Raw genomic sequence first — 26,990 nt, forward strand, 5'->3', positions numbered from 1 at the left:
AAATCACTTTGGGATTCAAGTGTTGGCATGAAGTTACATGAGGAACCCTCAACGAACTGGGTAACCTGGATCCTTGAACAATTTACTTATTTTGTTGTTTCTTGACCATGTCTCTGTGTCTAGGAGTTCTTTAGCCCAGGAGATGCAGGGACAGGGTAAAGATAAAGGGTAAAGGGACCCATTACCGTTAGGTCCAGTCGTGGACAACTCTGGGGTTGCGGCACTCATCTTGCTTTACTGGCCGAGGGAGCCGGTGTTTGTCCGCAGACAGCTTCCAGGTCATGTGGCCAGCATGACTAAGCCGTTTCTGGCGAGCTAGAGGAGTGCACGGAAATGCCATTTACCTTCCCGCCGGAGCAGTACCTATTTATCTACTTGCACTTTGATGTGCTTTCGTACTGCTAGGTTGGCAGGAGCTGGGACCGAGCAAAGGGAGCTCACCTCGTCGCAGGGATTCGAACTGCCGACCTTCAGATCAGCAAGTCCTAGGCTCTGTGGTTTAGACCACAGCGCCATCCGCGTCCCACAGGGACAGGGTGGCCTGATGCAAAAAGGGGACAAGTTGCACCTGCTGAAACCTGCACCTCTCTTCTACACAATTGTTATAAGAACAGCAGCCCTGCCCTCTTGCATCTGGACATGCTAGACCTCAGAAGTGGGAAAATGTGTGCAGCCTGAGGGCCACATTCTCTTCTGGGCAGCGCTGTGAGGGCCACATCCAAGTGGCAGCCAGGGCCACAAGCAAAGGCTGACAAAAGCAATGGGTGCAAATTATTACCTTTTTACAGTAGGCTAATACACACACAGAAGACAGGAGTGCCTGGCGTGCTCTGGTCCATGGGGTCACGAAGAGTCGGACACGACTAAACAACAACAACAACAACACACACACAGCTATCCTCCATCCCCAAAATGCATGAGGTATTACCAGAGTTCAAGGACCCATTCTGGGCAGGCAAAACCATTTGGTGTTGCAAAGCAGAGCCAATGAGCAAAGGGTGGTCTGTAGAGGGGGGGGGCCTGGAAATGATTTGGAAGCTGCTAAACACGGGGGTCATGAAGAGTCGGACACAACTAAATGACTAAACAACAACAAACACGGAGCAAAACCCTGCAGTTCAAGAGAATAAAATGTGGAAAGGCCTCGTCTCTAATCTCAATGCAAAACAAGCAGCACTTCAGGGAAGGGGAGAAGACTATAAACTGTCGCAATGTATTGAAGGTTAAACTGGGCATGTTTTAAAGTCTTGGTGCTTTCTCCACTCTGCACCAAATCAATCCAGCTTTCTACAACATGCAGTGCAGTGCAAGGCTTTATTTCTCTACTCAGAAGTAAGCCCATCTGAATTCAGTCTGGGTACTTGAAACAATGGGATAATTCATACCACACCCCCCCAACCCCAACATTTTGGGAGGGCAATTTGGAGCAGCCCTCAACCTGCTGACCCTGTCCCTCGTGTATACCAGTGTGGTGTAGCGGTTAAGAGCAGTGGAGTCATAATCTGGTGAACCGGGTTCGCTTCCCCGCTCCTCCACATGGGTGTCCTTGGGCTAGTCACACTTCTCTGAAGTCTCTCAGCCTCACTCACCTCACAGAGTGTTTGTTGTGGGGGAGGAAGGGAAAAGAGAATGTTAGCCACTTTGAGACTCCTGGCGGTAGTGATAAAGCGGAATATCAAATCCAAACTCCTCTTCTTCTTCCCTCCCTGCCCACCAACCCCTTCCTCACTCACCCCTCCCTCCTTTTTCTAGTTGTCCTCCGCAGCACCCATGGCACAGGCTGGGAGAAGAGGTGCAGGCCGGGCCAACCTTCCAGCAGGCCAGCCGCCTCCCGTCTTTTGGTCCCTTGCTCTGGCACAACCAGTGTGAGGGACCAAAATCAGGACATTCAGGACTGGGAACAGAAGCTGGGGCGGCTTCTGCCGATCTGTGATGACCCGACTAAATCAGGATACTCGAAGGGTCTGGATAATTTGGGAGTGGGAGGGGTGCAAGCAGCTGCTTAGGCAGAAGGCTAGCACCCTCACACACCCCAAACTCAAGTGTGAACTTTAAAAGCGTTACCAGCATATACTGCATTCAAATATTATAAATAAAAAGGATTGCGAGAGAAAGGTTCTGTACGGTGTGCTGTCAGTTAAATGGATCCAAGGAAAGACTAAATGGATGCCGAAGTGACAGTGTCAAGAAGTCACAGGGAAGTTTTACCATCTTTGGTGGACCTGCCCAAAGATTAAGGCCTACTGGGAAATGATCTATAATGAAATTAAGAAAATCCTTAAGTGGACATTCGTAAAGAAACCGGAGGCTTTTCTCTTGGGCATGGTCGGCCAATTGGTACCAAAGAAAGATAGGACATTCTTTATGTACGCAACTACAGCAGCAAGAATCCTGTTGGCAAAGTATTGGAAGATGCAAGAACTACCTACTCTGGAAGAATGGCAGACGAAGGTGACTGAATATATGGGACTGGCAGAGATGACCGGCAGAATCCGTGACCAGAGGAAAGAGACAGTGGAGGAGGATTGGAGAAAATTTAAAATATATCTTAAAAATTATTGTAAAATCGTGGACTGATAAGATGTTAAGGGGAAAGAAACAAAGAATTACAGCTGTAAATGTTAATCTTAAGTAAATCTAAAAGAGACTTGATTAAAAAATTGACTGAAGGGTTGCTAAAAAAGAAAATGGTAAAATAAGGATGCGGTGAAAGGGAGGTATGGGGAAGTCAAATTCTGTTGTATGTTTTTGATATATGTGTTTTGTATTGTATTGTCTTTTGTATGTTAAGAAAACTAATAAAAATTATTATAAAAAAAAAAGAAGTCACAGGGAAGATGGTGCAGGAACAAAGCCTGTCCCTTTTTCTTCAGTCCAATGCTTCCTTTGTCACACAAACTCACACAAAGCTGGAAACACAGTCCATTGGTTCACACAATGCTAAGTATTTCATTTGCACCGTGCACAAATTATGTAGCCGTTGTGCGAAAAACCAAACATTTTAATCCATCTATTAGGAACAGTTCAAATTATTTAATTGGCTTACATTAATATTGATCCATAATTTACAGTGCGATGGACCATACACAACTTATTGCTGTGGCCGACAGCAGGTGAAAAGATCACTAACAGCATGGTACTAAGCATCCAGAACAAGAGGCAGTCATTTATGTCACTTTTTCAAGATACAGAGGCCTTTGATACCATCAATTTCCATTTTTCACCAGTGCATTTTATGTCCAAAAAAATAAAAATAAAAATGGTAAGTGCATTATTTTGTGCTTTGCTTTGTTTATTTTTCTCCATATATGCTTCCTAAAGGCTTTATAGGCATCAGAGTTAATATTGCTTTATCTATCTATCTATCTATCTATCTATCTATCTATCTCTAAAAGTAGTAAGGAACATGTTCATGGCACTAATATATCTTGCATGGTTTTGGCAACAGTTAAAATTGCTTGGTACTCTGTGTTACCTAGCTAGCCGTGTCATGATTCGCTCCCCGGTTTTGGCATCTGGGCTTGTGTAATCATTGTGGTTTGAAGAAATATCAGAACAGCCACATGCTCCATGATTTCCTACCACTTAGCAAGTGTCTCCAGCATCTCTTCCCCTGTAGAAGCACCACACTTTAAGGCCTAACAGTTCTGCAGCTCTTGGTTTAAAATTAAACAAATAAAACGGCTTCATTCAAGACCTTAATTCCAGGCTTGCAATTCTGGAAGTCCTACTCACTCCAAGAGATTTCAATGTGGGTGATATGAAAACTCCACCTTAAAAAACAGAGGGGCTCCAAACTTAATTTGAGGAGAGAAAAAAACAAAGTAACCAAGGAGAATGTTGATGTGCAATGTTGAGAAAGCCCAAGGGATTTTGGAAATGCATGATCCAGCTGAAAAGAGCCATAAATCTGATCAAAGAGAAACCTAAACTAGGAAGTTTGCATTTCCCAATGTGCCATGGCAAAGCACGCTTGTAATTCAGTCACAGAGTAGGGTTCAATTTTATCAGGACCCAAGTGGTACACTAAACCTTTATTTCTTGAACCAAAAACACTGCAGAGTTGAACCCTGGCAAAAAAGCTTTTCTTAACTGAACAGTTACGCTATGTCTCATTTGTTATTACTACTATAATCAGGGCTTTGTATTTGCAATCACAAAAGATGGTACCTAAACATGATACAAAGCATCCTAAAAAATCTTAGGCTGCTGTTGTTATCGTTGTTAAAAGCAAGTTTCTAGTCCTTGCTGTGCAAAGACAGGCTTGACAGTGTGGAAAAATAAATAATGCCTGAAGCCTGAGAAAGGATGTCCAGTGTTCTGAGCAGGGATGGGGGTAGGTCTGAGCTTCAACATGCCCACCTTGTCCCAATGACAAATGAAACATAATAGATTGTGCAAAACAAGCAAATATGTAAGCTTGCCTTATGTGCATATTTTACATGGTTTGCATTGAAGTAAAAAAAGAAGCCAATATCTAGAAAAGCTAATATGTACAGGGTACACACAGCTGTAGTTCTCTGCTTTTTACTTCTAAAGATACAGGCCACTTGCATTGTTAAGGATCAAGACTTCACTGAAGCAGACTGGGATAAAATTTGAACCCAGTTCTCCCGTATCAGGGGGGGAAATAAGCTTCCTTTCCACAATGAAATTCTAACTAGCTCCCAGCTGCTAGTATGCCTCAGGAACCTGCAGTCCTCCAGATGTTCTTAGATTCCAGCTCCATTAGCATGACTAGAGGTCCAGTAAGATGGGAGCTGGAACATCTGGAAGACCACAAGTACTCCATCACTTGTAAATGGCAACAAACCTTTCATGAGCTGTAACTTGCACCACATTGCTAATGATGGGCCAAACACCCGCTTGCCTCCACAGTCACTTACGGACTCATTGTTAAAACGGTGTTTATGGAAGACAATCTTACTCGGCTACGAGTGATCGCCAAAGAAAGGAAGAAGAAACAGGTCAGGATTCTTAACTCGCTGTGGAAGCTAACACTGCAATCCCAATCACGCTTACCTGGGAGTAAGCACCATTCAGTTGCACTTACTTCTAAGCAGGCATGGTTAGGACTGCGCTGTCAGCACTAAGGCAGTTTGAATTTTGACTCCTACATTAACAGTCACCTGTGACCATTATCACTGGCCAGATAATAGTCAAATTGGAGGGGGGGACCCCTACCACATGCAGTTATTGAGTTGGAAGATATTTTGAGGTTAGGAGAAAATACCTTCCTGTTCCTTCAAACCAGAGTTCCCACCTCTGATTATTTCTCTCTCTCTTTTTTGTCTACAATGGCCTTTCCCAATCTGGTGCACCCAAGGTGTTTTAGTCTACAACTCCATGCTGGTTGATGCAAGCTGTAGTCCAAAACATCTGGAGGGAGCCAAATTAGGGAAGGCAGGTCTATGTGGATTCTTGGCATTGCAAAGATGAGGCCCAGGTCTTGCTCCCCTAAGTTACAAAGGAGCATGATGTGGCCTTAGTGGTTTCACAGATGTTTAACCAAACTACACAGCAGCTGTTTGCTTTTGAGACTCGTCTACCTTAACAAATCCTGATTGTCGCCATGCTTTCACCCTAACGTTTTGAAGAACTATCAGCTGCCTATAGCTTGGGTTTCCAAAGCACAGATTCAAAGCTGGAGCATAAAAGAAGTCCCAAGACATCTGGAAATAGTGTCACAGGCTTGGGTGAAAGATTTGGGTGCTCTTGCTTCACGTCACAAGCGCTGTGCCCCACCCATCAGCCACCACCAGCAATCCCCTCCTCCCAAACCGTCTTGGGTCGCACACTTCAGTCAGTGCTAGTTCACGGAGACTACGGCTAAATTTAAGGCACTTCACTCTGAATGAGATATGCTTCCCTGCCATTTGCAAGTCAGCTGGGTGGCTGCTAGGGCGGGAAGCCAATCACTTGCTCAACTGGTAAGACCACACAACCACTGTATAAAATATTTAGGCGTGACAATCATACAAGTATCACTACTGTTATTGCATAGGACTACGCTGGAGAAGATAATGCACGGAACATGCTCTCACGACAACACTGTTGCATGGTTAAACTTGACAACATTGGGATCAAGTAACAGTTAATACCTGCAGATATAGTAAAATCCTCTTTCAACCTGAAAAATCTAACAGCGCACTAAAGGATATAGCAACCATGTTTCTCAAGCATATTTCTATTTGTCCTGTATCACTAAAAATAAATACGTTAAGTTTGGGGTTGTTTTTTTTTCCTTTTTCCTTTTTTTTTTTTAACGCAGAGCATCGTCTTGTTAACTAGACCTAAATCGGTACTATGATTTAAAGCTCTGTCGGTGTCAAAACATTTCTTCCAAGTGAGACTGTAATATATAAAATAGTCACAAAACCACTCTTGAAAAGACAGGAACCTGCACAAAAGCTTACTTTGAAGTGTGTACAAAGAATGCAGAACCACCCCCTTTGTAGGGTTTTAAAATGTTAAAAATAAAATAATTGCGATAACTAGAGGCATTTTCTTACAAATAAAATACAAATGTACTCAGAATGAAAAAAAAGTGAAAAATTCATGCAAATCAGGTAACTGTACAATGCAATTAAAAAAAACCAAAATCCAATTGGTTATATCCAATTGGCAGAAGGTACTAAGATTTTTTTTTGTTAAGAGCTTGAAATATTCACCAGTCTTGCATTGTTAAAATACCAGTATAGATTTCCTACCATGATTAAAAGTGATTTCTTAAAAAAACAAACACCCTGAACCATGATTTAGAAGGTTGTCCACTCACCGGAGACCAGAACAAAAATAACCACATGCCAATGTAATTGAATATCTCTCTTTGTCTCTCCCTACTTCATTCTAGCTTGTACTTTGTTCGAGATCACCGTGAGTTAGTTTCTGTACAGGTGACCCGCTGACATACATATTATATTTAATGCCTTGGGAAAGATTAAATTGGATTAAGAAGTACTGTATCTTTAAAAGGAGGCACTATTAAGTCAACACAAAAAAAAAGTTTTACAAAGCTAGTCCTTTTTTGGTTTCTTTACATTCTTCTACGTTTCATTTCCACGTCAATGGGTATCATTTACAGTTATGCAGGAAGTTTCACCTTTTGTGGATCATGGACTTGGCGATCAGTCTAACTCTATTGCTTTCAAGTAGACATGAGCTCACTTTGGAGCTCTTGGCGAATCTGGTTCACAGATGCAGTACAATACTTTGGAAGCATTGGTAGTTTTAAAATAAAATATACAAGTCTCTGCAAACATTAAAAAAGTCACATACACTGGGCTATTTGAAGATTTATATTAAAAGATAGTTATTAAGAAAACAGAGCAAATTACTTAATCTACTGATCAAGAAACAAAGAAGTCCACGAAGAGCCTTTCTTATTTGCATTCACTAGCAAGCGTGGTCAGATTCCTCCATGCTCACGCTGCTCCTTCGGCTACTTGTTTTCGACGCCCCAGGAGACAATGAGGAAAGGAGCGGGTCGGTCACCCCGACAGGAGAAAGGGTATCGTCCATCAAGATGTCTTCCAGTTTGGAGCCCATTTTCGTAGGGACAGCATAAGTGCCGGCAGCTGACTCAGTCACATTGGCCAGGCTGTCGTTGAAAGTGATGGTGCCATCGGTAAGGTCAAGAGTGGTTGTGCAAGACAGGTCGGGGTGGCGCTGCAGGACCTCTTGGCTGCAGTTGTCGACGGCGGGCTCCTGCTTGATGAGCCGGTTCACCATCTCGGGCGAGCAAAGGCCTGTGGACGGCACGATAGAGAGTCCGTGTGCTCGAGCCTGCATCTCAAGTTCCTGTGGTGGAGAACCATGCAGAACAATAAACGTGTTTGAAGAACAATTATTAATTAAGAAATGGCAACTCTGGAAATGGACACTTCCCTGCAAAACAGACCATTAAATCCATGTGTCAGGCTTCAGGGAATCACTTCTATTCTACGTCAGATAAGCGCTGGCTTATCTGTGCTTTCTGCCTCTGAGCTTTTTGTTCTACTACTCTCAAAGCACGCCGGGTCCTGAGAAGGGTGTGTGTGTCAGGAATGCTGTCTAAAGTCACTGAGTCTGTCAGCTGTCTCTCCCCTGGTGTTTCTTCTTCCTGCTGCTCTCCCAATATTTCCCAGTGTCTCCCCTCTGAACCTTCTGCAAACCACTGTTGTAATTCTATACTGTCCTCCTCTTCTCAGGAAGGTTCAGGAAGGTGGGGGTTCCCCACCATGCCTCCTCGGTCCAGTCCCCAACATCAAGTTATGTTTAATGTATCTGCTTGTTTTAAAATACCTGTTCTGTGTGTGTGAGTGGTGGGGAGGGCAACCAGGCTGGGAACCAGACTACCACACAAACACAAAACTGTCCCTAGATATTTGCACTGGTATTTGCAATTTTTGTTGTATAAGTTTCACTCTGCTGAAAAAGGAACAGAAGCTTGGCTTGATTTACTTTGTAAAGGTTTGCCATGTTGCCAGTGGCTATTCGCCATTGTTGCTTACTGCTGCATTCTCTGAGCTCCGCCCTACAAAGTCATGGCACAAGTGGAATGACCACACAATGACCACACAATGACCTCCCTCTCCTCCTCCTGTGTGCCTGCCCCTCAAATCTACACTGGATGCGACCACAACCCTCTAGATCACAGCTTGAGGTAGGGAGGCTTGGAGAGAGAGGAAGTTGCTTTCACAGTGACTTGGTTGGATTCAACTTTCTGCATTACAGTTTGACATGATGGCCTCAAAGTGGAGCTAATATGCACACTATTACTTTTTTTAATGTTCCTGATGCTTTTGTGATACAAACGGGGGAGAAGTTCTGTTGAGTTCACATTTAAAGGCACATCTACCTAAGTCACACTTTGCAAAATGACGCACAAACCAAAACACAGTCATCCTTCGAAATCTGCCCTTCTCTGAATTTTGCAGTGCCACGTAATGTGTACAAATTGCATATAACTAGGGTAACATGTGCCTGGATACGCATATATAGTGAAAACAACATACAAACATCCAGTTTATTAGAGAAGCTGTTTTGCCAAAATGTGTATATATTAGGCAGAGCTGTGTACAAAAATGTGTCTATTAGGAGAAAGAGGCACAAAAAGGCTGGTGAATTTTCATGAGGGTGTGTGTGGGTGTGTGGGTGTGTGCTTTAAATGACCAACTGATGTGGGGAAAATGGAGAAAAACCAGAACTGACAGGTCCACCCATTCATATCCTACAGTACACTTGTTATGCTCTCCTGCATTGTAGCCCATTCTGATCTCTAGGTAGAAGGATGAGCCTAAGCATGTTTAATATATAAACAAAATGTAAATAAATAATCCGAGACCTCCTTTACCATTCAGGTATAGGGAAGTACACATTGCTTCCCACACTTGCGCTTCTGGAGCACTGCCTGGTGTCGCAGAGAATGAGGCCATGACTTCTATCTCCTTGGTTACAGAACACAGTGCACGTGAGAGGAAGTGGGAATGAGGGAAACGCCCCTTCACTGAGGTTGCTCTCTTCCCCTGAGCCACAGTTCTATCTAAACCCTTTTAGATCTCTTTATTTTGTGAAATCATTCAGCAGGGCAACTTTTTCCTGCAAGGATTCTGCTTTATGTGTTGGTGGTTTATTAAGATGTTCCGTATCTGTAATGTAGTGCCCTCCAGATGCTGTCGAACTCCAACCCAGCTCACTGGAGGTGCCGGCTCGCTGGAGCCCTGGGTGCCTGAGCACCCACAAAATTCCCCATGAAGGGGCTAGGCACCCACAAAGCCCATGGCCCCAGGCACCCACGGCCAGACTGGCGCTCTTGCCAACTCCCATCATTCCTGAGAGGAATTCTGACCACAGGCCATTCCTCATTCCTGAGAGGAATCCTGACCACAGCCCATGCTGGCTGGGGTAGTCCAATAAGGCGTGAGGAAATTTTAGGGCTGGTCCTGAATACTGTATCCATATTCTGCCTTATGGAAACTATTTCCATGTTGCCTTGCTGACTGCACCTGGATGGTCATACCTTGTCTTAACCATGCAAGATGTGCATAAGCCTTTGTGGCTCAACCCTTGGCTTGTTCTGAAAGTGGTGACCATCGTTTCCAGTTTGGACGAAACAGGAAACTATGGTTAATTGAAATGTCTTCATTTCATTCTGCTGTGTCACAATGGGAGAGGAGAAAGAGATGGATGCACAAGCAAAAGGCTCATCCTACATTGCCTGAAATATGATCATTTGAATGTAGTTCTTATGATTGCTGTTTCAGGGCAGACTAATATTAAGGGAGCAATCTGGAAAACACACACACACACACATCTGAAGTGCCATTATATTTATGCATTAATCAGCAAACCTGTATTCTGAGCAAAAGGTGCCTGTTGGCATGTTCCAGTTTCTTTTGTCTGTTCTCTAGTTCTTTTGTACGTTGCTGTTCTCTTTGCAACTTGCGGATGTAGTCCACAGAGGCCTTTAAAATAGTTCCCTTATTCCAACGCATGTCCCTGCAAGATGGAATGTGAATAATCAAATCTGGAAAGAAGCAACATTGAGGGGATGGCAAGGGGAGACATTTGTAATACAGAAAATGCATTTACATTAATATGCTCCATTTTAGTGTAATCCATCTTTTTTTAAAAAAAATAAAGTGTGGATTTAATAGGTTTGCCCTCAAACAACATAATAACAAAGCCTACTTTTTTGGTTTTTGCTGGGAAGCGGGGCTAATCAATGGTTTCTCATAGGAAAGTCGCCTTCTGTTCTTTTAGGCAGACCTACATTGCTTCTGAAGGGACACGGTTGGCGCTGTGGGTTAAACCACAGAGCCTAGGACTTGCCGATCAGAAGGTCAGCGGTTTGAATCCCTGCGACGGGGTGAGCTCCCGCTGCTCAGTCCCTGCTCCTGCCAACCTAGCAGTTCGAAAGCAGCCAAAGTGCAAGTAGATAAATAGGTACCGCTCCAGCGGGAAGGTAAACAGCGTTTCCATTGCTCTAGTTCGCCAGAAGCGGCTTAGTCATGCTGGCCACATGACCCGGAAGCTGTACACCAGCTCCCTCGGCCAATAAAGTAAGATGGCAATGCAGTTGGATTAAATGCAGCTGGATTAAATGCCCTATGTCACAACACTATTCCAGAGCTTAGGGAACATCCACTAATTTCTCAAAAGAATTTCACCCCTTGCATTTGATAACCCGTTCTAGGAGATTGACAGTACTTACGGGTCGTTCGACTTGGGTATCAAAGTGCCAAGTTCTTTTATACGATCGTTAATATTGAATCGTCGTCTTCGTTCAACTTTTAAGGAATCAACACAAATTAGTAATCAACAACAGCACAAAAGGTAACATAATTGTCAAAAGCATCTTGCAAAATACAACTGCAAATATAAGAATTTTACTTAAGTAGAGATGGGATATAGAGATGCATTGATTAAGGAGCAAGAAGGAAGGAAGAAACCTCATTCTGCTCTTTTTTTAATTGCCACAAAAGTCTGAGGCCACATCTGTTTTCCAAGCATATCATCCAACTCCCCCATTGGAAGTTAGTGGAAAGTTCTGCTGATTAATCTGAGCGACCCAGGAAGGGTATTGGAGGAAATCTTTTAGAACTTAGTAGCACATGGTTATTATCCTTTACTGGGTTTTAATCTATGACTAAAGATGAACAAGACTAATCTTGTTTTGCTTTGGCCACATATGCAATGTTTTCCTAAACCACAGACCCTCTTTTCTGGTAAGATTACACATCCCCAAGCATTGTCTAAATTCAAACTTGGTCCTATCAAATTCTGTTTTCCCAGTCAGGAGGTTGGTGTCCATTCCATGAATGGAAGGGTTGTTTCCATTCCTAGAAATGACTGAGATCCAGCAGAGGCTCCCACATGAGGACAGGAGGATGCAGTTCGTTGATAATCCCTTCCCTCTATAGTGCCCCATAGCCCCTCCTATAATGTTACTGAGAATTCCCAGAGAGGCACAGGATGCAGGCAGAGGGCAGATAACATATTTTATTCCATCTTCCTGCAGAAGCCTCCTATGAGTGGAAATCGGAGGAATTATTGATCCAAGCTCAGGTCTGTTATGCCATGTTTCTGCAAGAATCCTCACTTTTGATATGGTTTTTGAGCTGAGAACTGTGTTGGGACATTTGGGAAGCACAAGCACCAGTGGTTTGCCGAGGTCTGATTTGCACACTGGTCTGTGAGGTCAGTTTGCATCCAAATTGATCAAGGATCTCTAGGTAGCATCTAAGGCAGCCTTTCTCAACCTGTGGGTCCCCAGATGTTGTTGAACTACAACTCCCATCATCCCTAGCTAGCAAGGCCAGAGCTCAGGGATGATGGGAGTTGTAGTCCAGCAACATCTGGGGACCCACAGGTTGAGAACCGCTGATTCTAAGACTTCTGTGACTTGCATTTGAAGATCCTTCAGAATTACATCGACTTCAGCAAGCCACTTGGCTGACCAAAAATTGTGCAAAGTACAAGGCACAGGAATTTCAACTGCACAAGCATTACGGAAATGGGTGAGTTTTGCTTCTAGATGGGGGGCCAAATCTGCTAAGAGTTTTGGTTATTTTAAATTTACTCGATTTTCCCTGGAAAGGGAAAATCCAAATGAAAGGGTAGGGAAGAATAGAGGCAGGTATGTCATGCTGCAAAAAACACAACAACAACAACAACACAAAAAACCCTTGCATGGCTGATGATCACTGTTCTTACAGTATACACTCATCTGGAAGTACCCAGGAATTAAGAGGGCAAATTTAACTTATGTGTGGTAAAAGTAATTCCAGAACATTATGTGCAAATATTAAACCCCCACTTTCACAAATTAAATAATGAGAAACAAGAAACTTACTCAAATTGTGATTGTCTTTCTTTTGTCTCTCTTTGGCCAGCGCTCTCGCCTCTGACTCTGTTGGAAATACACATGCTATGCATGTTAACGAAGTAATTAGAATTAGAGATATGTAAGAAAGGCAGCGCTAAGCCAAGAAAACATTCACACATTTCACATGCACTTTTTGCAAGCAGCATCAGCACAAGACCCTTGCAATGCTTCTTGTTTAATATCACAGCATATTATCACGCAGTACTATTTAGTATGTCCCATCCTAAATATTGGTGCAGGCTGGAAGATTAACAAGTTTGGAACATAAACTTTCAGTGCTAGGCACATGGCTACTAGTCGTTGGTGAATAAGTTTTCCAAGTGGGCAAGGTACTGAAGTAACATTTTCCCTTTAGACAGCTGTGAAACCAGGGATATTAAAACTCTTGTCCTTTTCCATGGAAGCCATTGCTTTCTGCAGTGAAGTAAAGCCAACATCTCTTGCGCCTAAATATGAAAACCAAACTAGAAAGGGCTACGTATGCAGGAGTTAACAAGTTTATGAAGGTCAGGCACACAAAACGTATAGTACATCTTTTGTGTAGGCCACTTTTAGTTTACGTTCCAAGTTAGGGCAATACAGGGCCCTTTATTATAAAAACGAAATAATGAACAAAAGCAGCATCTTCCTTGCTGATGCTGCATACAACACAATGGTGCATTATCTTTGCCTGCTGCAAGTCTTGTTATTTTTCCTTCGTTAAATAAAACAGGCAAATGGTAGACATTATGGAAGCGCTGCTCTGCACTCATGACTAGTCCCATCCATTCATAGATGCAACTGCAGCTCGGCACAATGTGACTAGTACAATGAACTTTCTGAGAGAACTTGACATTTCACGTTTCAACACAGGATCATTTATTTTCAGAGTACACTATGTGAACTGCTTCGGGATACGGTCTAACCTTGAGCAACTTAAAAGATTATTTAAAAAGGCAAGCGTCTAACCGCCCATTTGCCATGGGTCTGACCAGCACCGTCTTCACAGATTCAATGATCTACAATCTTCGAGTCTTTCCACCACTATGTAGCATGAATGGCAGAAGTGTGAATGGCAACCATTAAGGCCAACAACAAAATTAAGTTTTATTATCAAAGTTTCTCCTTATTCCCTTAAATCCTGCCCGCCCCCCAATGTATGCTTGCTCCAAAAGATTAATGAGCAGATTTCCTTCTCCTTCAACCGTGCTCGGCACATCTCCACTGCAATTACACTTTTATCGCAGATTGGTAGACGGCACCCCTAAGTGTCCACTGTCAGTTACACAGCATCCTGTGGCGAGTGATTTGGACCTAAGAGATGCCTCCTGAGATGCTTTGTACTTCGATACCCTAAAATAAAATGACATGCGTGCAACACTGGTCTTTTCTCCTTTGAAATATACATCAAGCAGCAGCCCAATTCTTTTCAATCGCAACCAATGTTCTTCCTAAAAGCTGGAATCCGCATCTTACAGACATCTGCATCCTTGCGGTGCTTCATACATTAAAAATTTGCCCGATGTGTATACTCAAAGCACCGACTGACTTGAAGCACTTTTAACACCTGGGAAAAGGATGCTGAGTTGTCCGGTCCAGCAGGGTTTTGATTTGGACGGGACAGAGCATTTGCTTTCCACACAGGCAGCTCAATAAATGGGATCTCCAGGTGAGGCTAGAAAACACAGAAACTTTGGAAAGCTGCTGCCAGTCAGAGTAGGCCATACTGAGGAAGGTAAACCACTGGCCTGATTCATCATCAAATGTTCCTAGTATAAATGTATTACCGGCAATTTATAGGTTCAGCAGAATTCTTAAGTTCCTAGAAGCACCTTTATCGGAAAATGCACATTTTGAAACATACTGTTCTAAATTACCTGTGAGTTCCCTTTTTATATTAGGAAGGTTGGCAGGACAAGAATTGCTGATGTTGAGTCCGGGGGGAGGCATTCCTTGATTGCCATAGAGGTCCACAAGATTGCCAGAGACAGGTAACTGGGGGAGACAACGGAGGGTATGGATTATTTCCCAAGTCCCATATGAGACCCTTGGATGCAGAAAGCTGAAGCAAAATGACGGCTAACACTTTTTGCACTGTTGGCCACTTGCTAATGCAATTCTCCATAGGACACATAACAGGGCCGGCCCTCCCATGAGGCATGGCGAGGCAACCGGCTCAGGTGGCAGGGTCCATAGGGGCAGCAGATCCCCATGCAGATCTTCATTCCCCGCCTTGTTTCTGATGTAGAACTTCAGTCGCCTATTCTTCCCTAGTGGGTGCCACTTTGTGATTTGCCTAAGGCAACAAAACATTTTGGGCCAGCCCTGATCCATACTACGTATGGATAAGGAGATACCGGGTGCATGCTCAGAAACAGCAGCTGGTTCAGAACACAGTTTAAGAGTGGGCTGCTCAGAGTGCAAACTTCACTGGCTTTCCTTGGGTTTCTGGGCACAATTCAATGTGCTGTGTTTATTCTATAAAGGTCTAAATGGTTCTAAGTGGTTTGAGGCACAGGGGTTGCATTCATGGGGCTTTTTCAGATAAAGAGGTGCAATGAAAAGAAACACACCCACATGACCCACGGCTACCTCTCAAGAATAAGGCAAACTCGAGGAGAAGAAGAAGAAGAAGAGTTTGGATTTGATATCCCGCTTTATCACTACCCTAAGGAGTCTCAAAGCGGCTAACATTCTCCTTTCCCTTCCTCCCCCACAACAAACACTCTGTGAGGTGAGTGGGGCTGAGAGACTTCAGAGAAGTGTGACTAGCCCAAGGTCACCCAGCAGCTGCATGTGGAGGAGTGGGGAATCGAACCCAGTTCACCAGATTACGAGTCCACCACTCTAACCACTACACCACACTGGCTCTCAGCATGCACCCACCAAAATTGTAAAGGAATTCTAAAGTGCCAAAAGAAAGGGACAGGGGGAATAGAAGCAAATTTTGGAGGAGAATAAATTTTCCGGGAAATTGGAAGGCAGGTTCCAGCAAACCACTAGTTAAACTCATCCACAGTTTAGATCTCCGGCATAACACTAAACCATGGTTAATCAAAAACAGAAGTGAAAGTTTCCGATCTCCCCTCACCCAAGAGTGCCAACTTGAATAAAATATTGGAGGAGGAGGCAGGCAAGCCCCACCCTGAATAATCGATCACATGATGTGGTACACGCACACCACTTCAATGGCAATGCCCATCAACATTGGGGGGGTGGCCCCCTCAAATATTTTATTGGGGAAGACAAAGCCCACTCGGTCCCTATGAGCTGGCTCCTATGCAGCCCCCCCCATACACACACTTTGTCTGGTTCCAATCATGAAAAAACATGGTTTATTGTGATGTCTCTGTGCAGCCACTTGTGACCTTAAATGAGATTTATGACAGAGATGAAGGGCCAGTGCAGAAGTATATAATGCTCGCATTTCATGCTCCTAGTGTAAATGGCACTTTAATGATCTCTGTAGATGCTTGAGTAGCAATTGAGCACAGCTTGCAATGTAACAAACAGGGGCTAAACCTTTGCTGCAAAACAACAGAATCTTTGTTCTTTCTCTCTGAGTGTAGAACTATTTATAGGCTGCAGGCAAGCTACTTCCTCTGCAGGGATTTTGCATACCTTCTGTTTAGGAGCCCAGACATCTTACCGCTGCAAATGTTAAGATTGAGAATGGAAACAACTCTCAGGGAAAGGCACTGCACTTCCGAAGCAAGGTTAACGTATCCTGGATATTACAACTTGTTTCAGGCAAAACACTGCATTAATTGTGGCTGTGTGTTTCTAGAGGATGAAACTTATTGAGACTTGGCGTTACTCTTGAATCCAGTCCCGTCTACTTATTTCACACAGAGCCAGTATTCCTAGTTAATAGGTCATCAAGGCCTGTCCTAGACATTGTTGTTTCAACTACCATTTTGTGGGTAGGAAAGCAGAAGGAACACATAAAACTGCTTAACTACAACTACTTCTCTCATTTGCATGTTGATAGCGGTGAAACAGTTGGGAAATGCCTAATCCAATGCTTTTCTTCACCCAAATCCAGAGGCAGTACCTTGTCAAAATCCTTTCCCAAAATAACAATATTTCCAAAATAGCACCTTTCCAAAATAACAGGAAAAAGGGGAAGCTACAGATTTCAAGGATGTGTCTAGAAAATGGTTCTAGACACCATCCCTACGATCAGAGAACTTCAAGAGAGTAACTAGAATTCTATCAAATAAATAAATATTGTTATGAGAATGGGGAGGAGCAGGCTCACCACAATCTCTAGGGTCAGTAAAGAGCTGAAATTTGAGCAAACTCATAAATTCATGAAGCAAGCAAAGCAAATTAAAACTAAGCCAAGTGCTGTTGCATTCCGTTTACAATCAGAAAGCCCAGACATCTTCACTTAGCTAGCTAGGGATAAGCCAATTCATTGACATGACAAAAGGGGTTGGTGGCCTTTTAAGCGAAATCCACTGGTCTGGGCAGACAGAGGTTGCCAAGGTGTTGGGGGGGGTGTTTGAGGGGACAGGAAAAGAGTGTTTTTAGCAAGGTGTGCTGGAAAGAAGTAGGAGTGGGAGGACGAAGAGAGAACCATCTTAGCAGACTGGGTGAAGGGAGGCTGGGAAAGATGCCTTGGGCTGCAGTCTGCACAGCTTTGGGGAACAAGCTTCCCTTGAGATGGCCATCCAAACTCAGGTGTAAACATGCGAATAAATTCTATTTCTTAAAGCTACAACAGTCTCCACTGTGTCTTGCGTCTCAAAGAAACAGAGACCCTGGGTCAACGCCTGGAACCCCCTGGAATCTTGCTACCAATCAGCAGAGGGATAGGGACTCCCAACGTTTGCAACAATATGGTTGCTTGCAATAAACAGGCATTGTTCTTTATTTTAGATTAGATTGAATTACTGATTACTATTTCAGCTGGGGAAGGCAGCTAGTTAAAACATGCCACATTTAAACAAATAAACTTAACTTTCATCCTTACAGGCACACTGAAATAGAGGTGCTGAATAATACAGCAGCAAAACAAACAAACAAACACCCCACCAAAACACAGAATATAAACACAAGTACCGTATTTGCTATTTGTAGGGCGGGATCCATTAAACCAAAGATTTCTTCATTATAACTTGACTCCAAACTGATAATGTCGTCAATTACATCATCCATCTATAATGGAAAGGTGAGACGTGTAAGAAATAGGAACTATGTTCAAGAGGAGGCATACATGAAGAGACAATCACTAACCAGCAAGATGCCCAGACCTTTAGCTACTCCCAATTTAGTGGCTAGAGCATTAATTGCATAACTGGTGGCAGTGTAGGGGTGGGTGGGGAGGAAGAGCTACAAGGAAGGGAGAACTGTATCCTCAAATTCAGAGTCAAAACCACATGTACAGTTTTCTCCTTGTCCTTTTAATATACCGAAAGGTATATTCGTGAAATACTACAGGCATTCCTGGATGTGACACTAAATGCTGAAGTCAAAGAGGGATATTTCAGTCATTAACAGACAAACACTGACTGTTTGTTTGGCAGAAAACTTTAGCCAATTTGCAGCCAGTTCTGTGACACGGATGGTCCGTGCTTTATGCTTGATTGCAGCAGCCACATTTCACACTTTTAGGTGTACATTAAAAAAAAGAGAGTCTGGAATGGACACTGTTATTTCTGATTGCAAGGAGGCTTTGTATCTCCCCAGGATGATTAAACGGCTTCCAGCGCAATGGAACACCATGACAAGTGCTAGGGCGCACGGAAACACTGTTTACCTTCCCGCCACAGCAGTATCTATTTATCTACTTGCACTGGCATGCTTTCGAACTTCTGGTTGGCAGAAGCTGGGACAGAGCAATGGGAGCTCACCACCGCAGAGCAGATTCGAACCGCCAACCTTCTGATCGGCAAGCCCAAGGGGCTCAGTGGTTTAGGCCACAGCGCCACCTGCATGCCTTTGTCAACTAGTACCTGCATGCAAGATGCTCGAGAATGTGTGTTGAGAGTCTGGCAATCATTCTCCACCCTGTTGCTTTGCTCTTCAAATTTATAAAAGCCCTGTAAACATGAAAAATGAGAAATATAAGGAGAAGAGGCTAGACATGTGCGGAGGTTTACAGTTAAGGGGGTCGATCTTCCTTAGAATGGCTGGTGTCGTGAACATACCAAATACCAGAATAATAACTAGAGAACTTTGAACCACAGTTTAAAATAACTAGGTATGCCAGGCCCATCCAGGCTCACCGTGAATGCCAATTCTGCAATTGACTTGACATATAGAATCTATTCCCATTCTCTGTACCAATTATGTGCTGAATGCATTACAGCTATGTGGAAATGGACTAATATATGCAGCCCTAAATGTGACATGAAGGCTGGCAACATCAACCCCAGCCCATATGGGAATTCCTTGCAGACAACCATAGTGCCTGGAGACAGACAGTCAGGTTGTGTATCCACAGCAGTGACCAGAGGAGGAATGACCGCTGGGAGGACTGCAATGAGAAGAAACTCCATGGTGCATGTGTCGTAGCACAACCGGATGCCTTTATATGTCCCAGCTGCAACAAAACATGTCTCTCTTGTATCAGTCTCTACAGCCACAGCAGGCGCTGTGACCTTCCAACAGTTAGACTTCACCCACAAAGGTGCACTCCCCCATTGTCTCCAGAGACAGAAGGATGCCAACAATGTGACCCAATGGAAGTTTTGTCGTTTAAGACCATTCATCTAAATTCCAAGCACCCACCAATTCCTTGCATTGTTAACAAGGAATCCTAAGAGCAAATATCCTCCCCCCCCCCAAATGTAATGAAACCCCACAACATCTACCTTTTTTTGTGTGCGGTTCAGTTCCACAAAATAACTCAGGTATAGGCTAATATGCACAAGTGCATATTAGGATAATAGGAAGTACTTATTCATGTAGCTTATTGTTAAGCCATGGAACTTGCTCCCATAGGAGCCAAGTTGGCCTTACAGTGCTGTTCTTGACTTTTCAAGCCTTATTTAGCTTCATACCAAGTTATTCAAAGGACTGCCACAGACTGAAGATCAACTAGGGAGACAGAAAGGCTGACAGGACGGAGGAATCTGGCCTTTTCCATAGTGGCCCCACCATTGCAAAACTCACTGCCCTAAGAAAGAGGATTGGCCCCTTCCATGCTATCATTTAAAAGGTAAAGGTAAATGACCCCTGACAGCTAAGTCCAATCACAGACAACTCATCTTGCTTTACTGGTCGAGGGAGCCGGCATTTGTCCGCAGACAGCTTCCAGGTCATGTGGCCAGCATGACTAAGCTGCTTCTGGCGAACCAGAGCAGCGCACGGAAACACCGTTTACCTTCCCGCTGGAGCGGTACCTATTTATCTACTTGCACTTTGACGTGCTTTTGAACTGCTAGGTGGGCAGGAGCTGGGACCGAGCAATGGGAGCTCACCCCATCACGGGGATTTGAACCGCCGACCTTTTGATCAGCAAGCCCAAGGCTCAGTGGTTTAGACCAGAGCGCCACCCGCGTCCCTATGCTATCATTTAGGTGGGCTCTAAAAAAATTTTTTTTCCACATAGGGGCTTCTGTTTTGGTGCGGCAGTGGGTGGGTGAAGGAACTGGATTACAGAAAGTGAAATGTGTTTTGCTGCTTCTGTTATTAATGGTGTGTCATTTGAGACGTTATAAGGTTTTTAAAATGTTTGTATATTAAAATATTTGGATCAGTGGCATATAGATCCATTAAATGAAAACGATAATACAGGGAAGCAATGTTAAATATGCAAGCAGTCATTAGTACAGAAGGTTGGCAACAATAGGGTATTTAAAACAGATTTTAATAGTTAAAACCAATGGGTGTGTAAATAGTGGAATTGTTGGCCATACCAAGCAGCAAGTTAAGGGATATATGGCAGTCCACATAGACACTGGAGCATTAGTGGGTAATTATCATGAAATTACAATGCTGGGTCACCTAATGAAACTAACAACCAGACAATTTGTTAAAGGCAGAAAAGTGTGTATCATTTATTTATTTATTTAAAACATTTATATGTTTTTCATCAGGATAGATTCCAGAGTGGTTTGCAAGCATCAAAACGATAATAACCATATTGCAAAATACTTTGGCATATCATAATTAACTTACAGAATTTGCCATTATAAGATGCAGAAATTACCATTGGCTTAGTTTGCTCCAATAGGGGATTAGAGAAATTCAAAGAAGATAGGTTTATTAGAGGGTAGGGATGAATGGTTTGTCAGTTTTAGCTACACTGTTCCTCATTTTTCCTAACTTCGTTCATCCCATTTCTTCACGTTGGTGCTTTTTTAAAACAGCTCACAACAATAACTTGTATGCAATTTCATGTGCACTTCTCTTAATATACACCTTTAAAAAAAAACCCACACACATTTATTTATCATATATAAATAAATATCATTTATTTACCTAATGCTAGTCCTACTCAGAGCAGACCCACTGGAATTAATGAGCATGACTATTTTATCTCCGTAGGGTCTACTCTGGGTAAAAATTAGTTGTAATATTTATTATTACAAAAGCAGATTCCTTGCATGCTTTGCATTCCTATATCTTACATTCCAAAAATCACAAACTAAAATAATTTGTACACATTGCGGTATAGATGTTGGCATATTTGGAAGCAGCTCCCCATGATTTAATGAATTTTGTATGCATTTTTGTGTACCCTTGCCCCTAGCATAAAAGTTTTTGAAAATAGTTTTTAAAAACTGAATGTTGTGCAGTATTACAGAAGCAAATTTCAAAGGATAGTGATGTTTCAGTTTATGTATTTGTTCGGGAAGTTCGCTTAAAAATGCAAACCAAATGAATTGGCCCCTCCTTCCCTATCAGCAAACAGCTAAATGGAATCTCTGTGTTTGGAGGAAGCATGCCACTGATGGCTAGTTCATGGGAGATGAACAACAGAAAATCTGGTTAGTCACTGTATGAAATAGGATGTCATTCTCTACAGACCCACAGTTACATATAACAAGTCTCTTCTTATGTTCCAAGTATGTGCCCTGGCAGGCAATTCAAAAATGTCACTGTGTGGTGGAATCCTGCCATCTGAATCCACCCTGAGTCACAATAACATTTATCCCAGAAAGTTTTGAAAGAAACAAGAAGGACATTGTATGCTAAAAGGTCAGTTGCATCCTTCCACACAGTGTATGCTAACACAACACAAAGAAAATCTAAATAATTTCGCTAAGGGTTGGCGCAGGGTTTTTTTGTTGTTGTTAAGCAATGCATATTTTTACACCAGACGCATTCACATTAATACCGTGACTTGTTCTACCTTCTTAAAAAATGAGTTACATAATTAGCTGTTAACAAGAGTAAATTAAAAAGCAGCATTCACACATCGTAAGGAATACACAGAGGGCTCCTGCTTAACTCCTCCCCTTGCGTGAGCGGGAGCAACAAACAATGATCACTTGCTTAGTGTTTGTTCCAGGTGTACAAACCATGGTTGGTTTGAGTGAAACAAGTCATGGTTCCTGGTTTCAATGTAACGGTAAGTGGAAGGAGTGAAGCGGGAGCATTTTGGTAGAATATTCCATTCCAGGCATGATTGTTGTGCCATGATTGTTGTATGTCACATGCCTGTTTACACTCCCGCACAGCACAGCTTGCTGGGAACTTCCGTTTGTGTATAGCTTTTGCTTATGCTGTTTGCTTGGACACGAAGGGGAGAAGACATGTTTTTCCCTTCGTCCTGATGCTGAATAAACTGCCTGTAAATATGCTTTACACAGCCTCAATCTGCCACTTCTGTTGCGTGTTATTCACTCTGCTGATTAGAGCGTGCTCAAGCTTCCGAAGGCTTCTGAAGCTGTGAGTCGCTGTTTGATGCTGAGCCACAGACTGGAGATCACCCGGCTGCCGGCCGGTGGGCTGGAGCCAGCTGCGGGCCAGCGAATTGCCCCTGTACCCTTGGACGCATCCCAACACATTTGTAATAAATCAGGATGCATGGTGTGTGAACCACTGCAATGAAATGTAAATATCTGCATGTTTAGATGGAGGAGGGACGATAACACAAATAGAAAAGGTAAGATCTTCCTTACCTCCTTTTCACAGTTGGAGTTGAGCGTAAGCATGGCCATTGGGCTGTTTGGTGCGCTGCTTCCAGTGCCAGGCGGTATAATATGATCCCCTGGCTGATTTGGGCACGGTAAGCTTAGCGCCTGGTTGGTGTGCTTGTTTCCTAACGTAGTAGAGAGGTACTGCTTGACTTGCTGCCGTTGAGCTTGTTGGATGTGGTACTTGGTAGGGTTTTCCAGGTGAGTCTGCACCTGCAAAGGCATAATAAGAAGGTGGTGGCACCTAGTTAGTGTTCATCATTTCAACATCAGTTTCTGCACCTTCATCTACCACTGAAAATTCTTAGGTTGCACCTGGAAATACAGCTCATTTGCAAACGAAGGCAAACACATAGCTTATAATAAAAATCAAAGGCAGGTTTTGCAAAAGATGACAGGCGGAATCCTACGAAGTAAGAATTTCAAAATGTCAGCAACGTATTGAACTTAGGTAATGGGAAAATAAAGATGAAGTCAATTAGAAAGTTCAACTTTCCTCCCTCAAATTGCTGGAAAGTAGACAAAATCTGTATGAAGCAGCAACACACTTAAGACATTAATAGAAAATTGTGTTGACAAGGAATACGAGAAATATTTGACTTATCCACAATTATTTATCTTGGTCCTTATAGTAGAAAAATGAACTTAACAAACATTAAAGCTCATATAGTAACCGCACCATGTATACGCAGAGACTTAGGCTCAATCACTTTTAAATGGGCTTTATTTGATTCAACTGTTTATGTTGGCTTTCAGCTGAATAATGAAGCGAAACACAAAGAAAATGCTCATTCCATTAAATCAAGTATATAGGCACAAATAGGAAAAGGCGTATTACGGTATGTCTCCCTTACTATTCTTACGGTAAAAGTTGTATCGAATAAAGTCACACTCCGAGTAGACACACTGAAATCAACAAACCTAGGTGAGTCGTGCCCATTAATTTCAAGAGGTCTGAATCTTATTTAGTTGGCTAAGATTACAAACATTATAATGCAGGAGGGTCTGCATGTACCCATAGCCCCAAAGAAGTAACTGGGTTTAGGCAGAGATTTTTTTAAAAAGAAATAAATAAGGTAACTCACCTGGTAATGATTATACTCAAGCATTTCCAGCATGACATTTATATACTCCTAGAAAACTAGACAACCAGTTTGGCAGCTTTCCTTTAATTTTCTCCTACTCCAGTTCAAAGGCTCATCCACGGACGCACTGTAAACAAGTTATCCCCAAAATGGCACAAGCAACTAGGGTATAACAGCTCAGGCTTATAATAACCTAAACTAATTAGTTATGCATGTAGAGAAACTGTTCACACAGGGGGCTTTTTTGGAGGCTGTGCAACTTTAGCCTGACATTTTTGGGATTCATGATTTTTTTCCATGGCTTTTGACGTCATGCTTTTTCATAAACATGAAAGGGCCTTTTAAAGTGATGGGTTATCAAAGTCAGATTGATAGTTTGCTTAAGGCCAATTTGCCATTCAGCTTTTGTTCCAGTCATACTAGCAGACAATGGGATTTTTCTTTGGCAGTACCATTACTTGTTGTGTGTCTGCCGCTAAAGACGACACTGCAGGAAAACCACTAGGCGAGTTTGTCCACTATGCACGCTACGGCTAGGGAATGCTGCAACCTCCTGTCGGACGGTGCTAGCCGTCTCTGAGTTTCCACAATGGTTTGTTGGGCTCACTGCATTCTTACTCTGGACAGAATGCGGCTACGGTAGGATCGCAACTGGCGCACATTAAACTTGCGTGATCCGTTCAGGACACCACTGGAAACCCACCTTATTCTGTGCTAGCAGAATTCCACTCTTTAAAAAGATACTTGCCATACATGGGAGCATACCCAAAAGGTGCTGATAGTACTCTACTAAAAATGTGTTTTGGCTTTGTTTGCCTTATTTCTCCACTCTTTTTACATGAGTACTTAATTCAATAGGAGTCAAATTATCTGGAAAATCAAAGATCACAAGAAGAGTTTGAACTGTACCTCTTTAACATTTTCTTCTAAGAGCGAGGGAAACTTTTAAAGCATTTTCTTTAGCATGCATTGAGCACTTCAGCCACAGAAGAGAATCTAACTCCCTGTGCATACAGACATCTTCAGGGTGCAATGTAAGCCAGCCTCATTCAACTGTAAATGTGAAAATTCACAAAAACCAGATCAATGTGTATTTAAAATGTGCCCTACTGAGCTTGTATTGGGAGTGATTTACGGTGACTTTATTTCAAAAGTTAAAACCACCACAGAACAGACTAAAACAAAGTAAAAGGAAAGAACGGATTGTTTAAATTGTTTCCTGATGCTAGGAGTATAGCACTATTTAGAATTAACCCTGTATTTTTGAATCAGCAAGTGATCTTCTGCCTCTACTTTCTATATAAGGTAATGGATGACCCCTCATTCTAAAAAGTTAAGACAATTTAGATACATGTACCTATAAACCAAAGTGAGGAAAAACCTCACTTAATAAAGCCCAACCAAGTCTCTTTCTTCATATGTAATGGTCAGAAAAACATACCAGATTTCAAGTAAGACACGTATTCAAAGGGAGGATGTTTATAATAATGACCTTTTGTTCCTATTAATATTGCCCTAGGAACTGGGCTTTGCGATTATAAAAAAAAATCAAAAAATCAAATACTTTTTTAGCCTTTGCTCTCATTTCAATGGAACTTTTGTTTCAAAATGTCATGGGATATAAAAGAAAAGGTTAAAAATTTAGGTTTCTAACAATTAATGATGCCAAAACACAAGCCCCACCAACCCACATCAACTAAAAACATTTCATGAACTATGCAGTGCCTTTAGGGTTAGGCCAATTTCACTAGAAAACCAGTCCAGTCAGCGAGACGGAACTCAGTCCGGAAACAGGACTGCGAAACAAGGCTCCAACCCACATTAAAGTGGCTTTTAGTTTCCAGAAATGGAGAAAGGAAGCCTCTAAATGATCTTGTAGTTTTGACTCCATGCTTGGTGACCAGTCTAACAATTCATGGTCCAGGCCAGTTTGCATTTCTTAGTACAGAAAGTATTGATCCGATGTGTAGAGATCTTTGCTATTCTAATTAATTCAAGGGGGTCCTGGAAGCTTCTCTGTGTGAAAGAAGCAAGCACAAGGTTCATGGTGTTTGGGTTATTCCTTCAGAGAAGCTGAGTACAGCTGGCTTAAACTGGTTTTGTTATCACTTCTGTCAAGGTCATGCTGACTATAATAATAGGCCAGAAGGAACCTGGGTCTTCCCTTTCTCTTTCTATCTCTCTTCCTTCTGGTGTGGTGTTCCATACACAGTATACTTAATGGTAAGGTTTAGTCTTATTATAAGTTATTGTAAATTTAAGTCGGCTGCAACTGGATTTCTTATGGACAGTGCCAATCCTGAATGTATTGGATTTGTGACCATTATGCTCATTTGCCTTCAGTAGCAGTAAGCTCTGCTGGGTGAAATACAATTGTCTCTGGTCTATTTTGGAGGGAATCCTGCAATGTGTGTAAGTTTTTACTCTGCTAAGTGTACATTGGAATCTGCTCTGGATCAATACTGAATAGAATTTCATGACAATAGGTAGGCAGTATCCAGTACTGCTGTTTTGCTAGACTTTGGCCTGAGCAAAGGAACTTTCCCATTCTCTCCCCTGCAACCCTGCCACACACCCTTGAAATCACTTCCAGGGGGTTGATGGACCCTCCAGAGCAGATTTTGTGGGTGCAGATGGGGAGAGGAAAGGATAGGAAAGGCGTGTCCTGTTGCATAAGTAGGCATGTGCAGCAATGGATACAATTCAGAGTCTCCAAATCTGAAGGGCACCTGGCTCTAACTTTTAGGAGCGCCATCTAAGGTCTTCTAATAAGGCTCAGAAAAAGAACTCTGAGGGTTCACAGAAGTTCACTTCAAAGGAAAAAGCTTTCAGGTTGAAAAATATTCAACCTGTGAATATTTTTGTGGTGTGGTGCAGTGGTTAAGAGCGGTAGTCTTGTAATCTGGGGAACAGGGTTCGCGTCTCCGCTCCTCCACATGCAGCTGCTGGGTGACCTTGGGCCAG

General features: G+C 42.7%; 1 protein-coding gene across 8 annotated transcripts in view; it reads right to left on the reverse strand.

Annotated features, from left to right (window-relative positions):
- Window positions 1-3,013: 3,013 nt before the first annotated feature.
- The window catches only part of MITF (melanocyte inducing transcription factor), a 140,920-nt gene continuing 116,943 nt past the window's right edge, over window positions 3,014-26,990 (reverse strand). For 4 of the 8 annotated variants that reach the window (XM_081902621.1, XM_081902620.1, XM_081902623.1 and 1 more), the window contains exons 3-10: window positions 22,927-23,154; window positions 18,808-18,894; window positions 17,915-18,010; window positions 14,725-14,842; window positions 12,836-12,910; window positions 11,195-11,270; window positions 10,332-10,479; window positions 3,014-7,800 (exon numbers count right to left, since the gene is read on the reverse strand). In XM_081902621.1, coding sequence (XP_081758747.1) covers window positions 7,396-7,800; window positions 10,332-10,479; window positions 11,195-11,270; window positions 12,836-12,910; window positions 14,725-14,842; window positions 17,915-18,010; window positions 18,808-18,894; window positions 22,927-23,154 — 1,233 coding nt within the window. In that variant the 3' untranslated portion in view covers window positions 3,014-7,395. Of the gene's footprint in view, window positions 7,801-10,331; window positions 10,480-11,194; window positions 11,271-12,835; window positions 12,911-14,724; window positions 14,843-17,914; window positions 18,011-18,807; window positions 18,895-22,926; window positions 23,155-24,026; window positions 24,187-26,990 lie in introns of those variants that run through there. The other 4 variants (XM_081902622.1, XM_081902625.1, XM_081902627.1 and 1 more) reach the window with 3 other exon arrangements.

This window comes from Podarcis melisellensis (genome assembly GCF_964234715.1).
Source record: "Podarcis melisellensis genome assembly, chromosome: 2".
In the NCBI taxonomy this organism is placed as follows: domain Eukaryota; kingdom Metazoa; phylum Chordata; class Lepidosauria; order Squamata; family Lacertidae; genus Podarcis; species Podarcis melisellensis.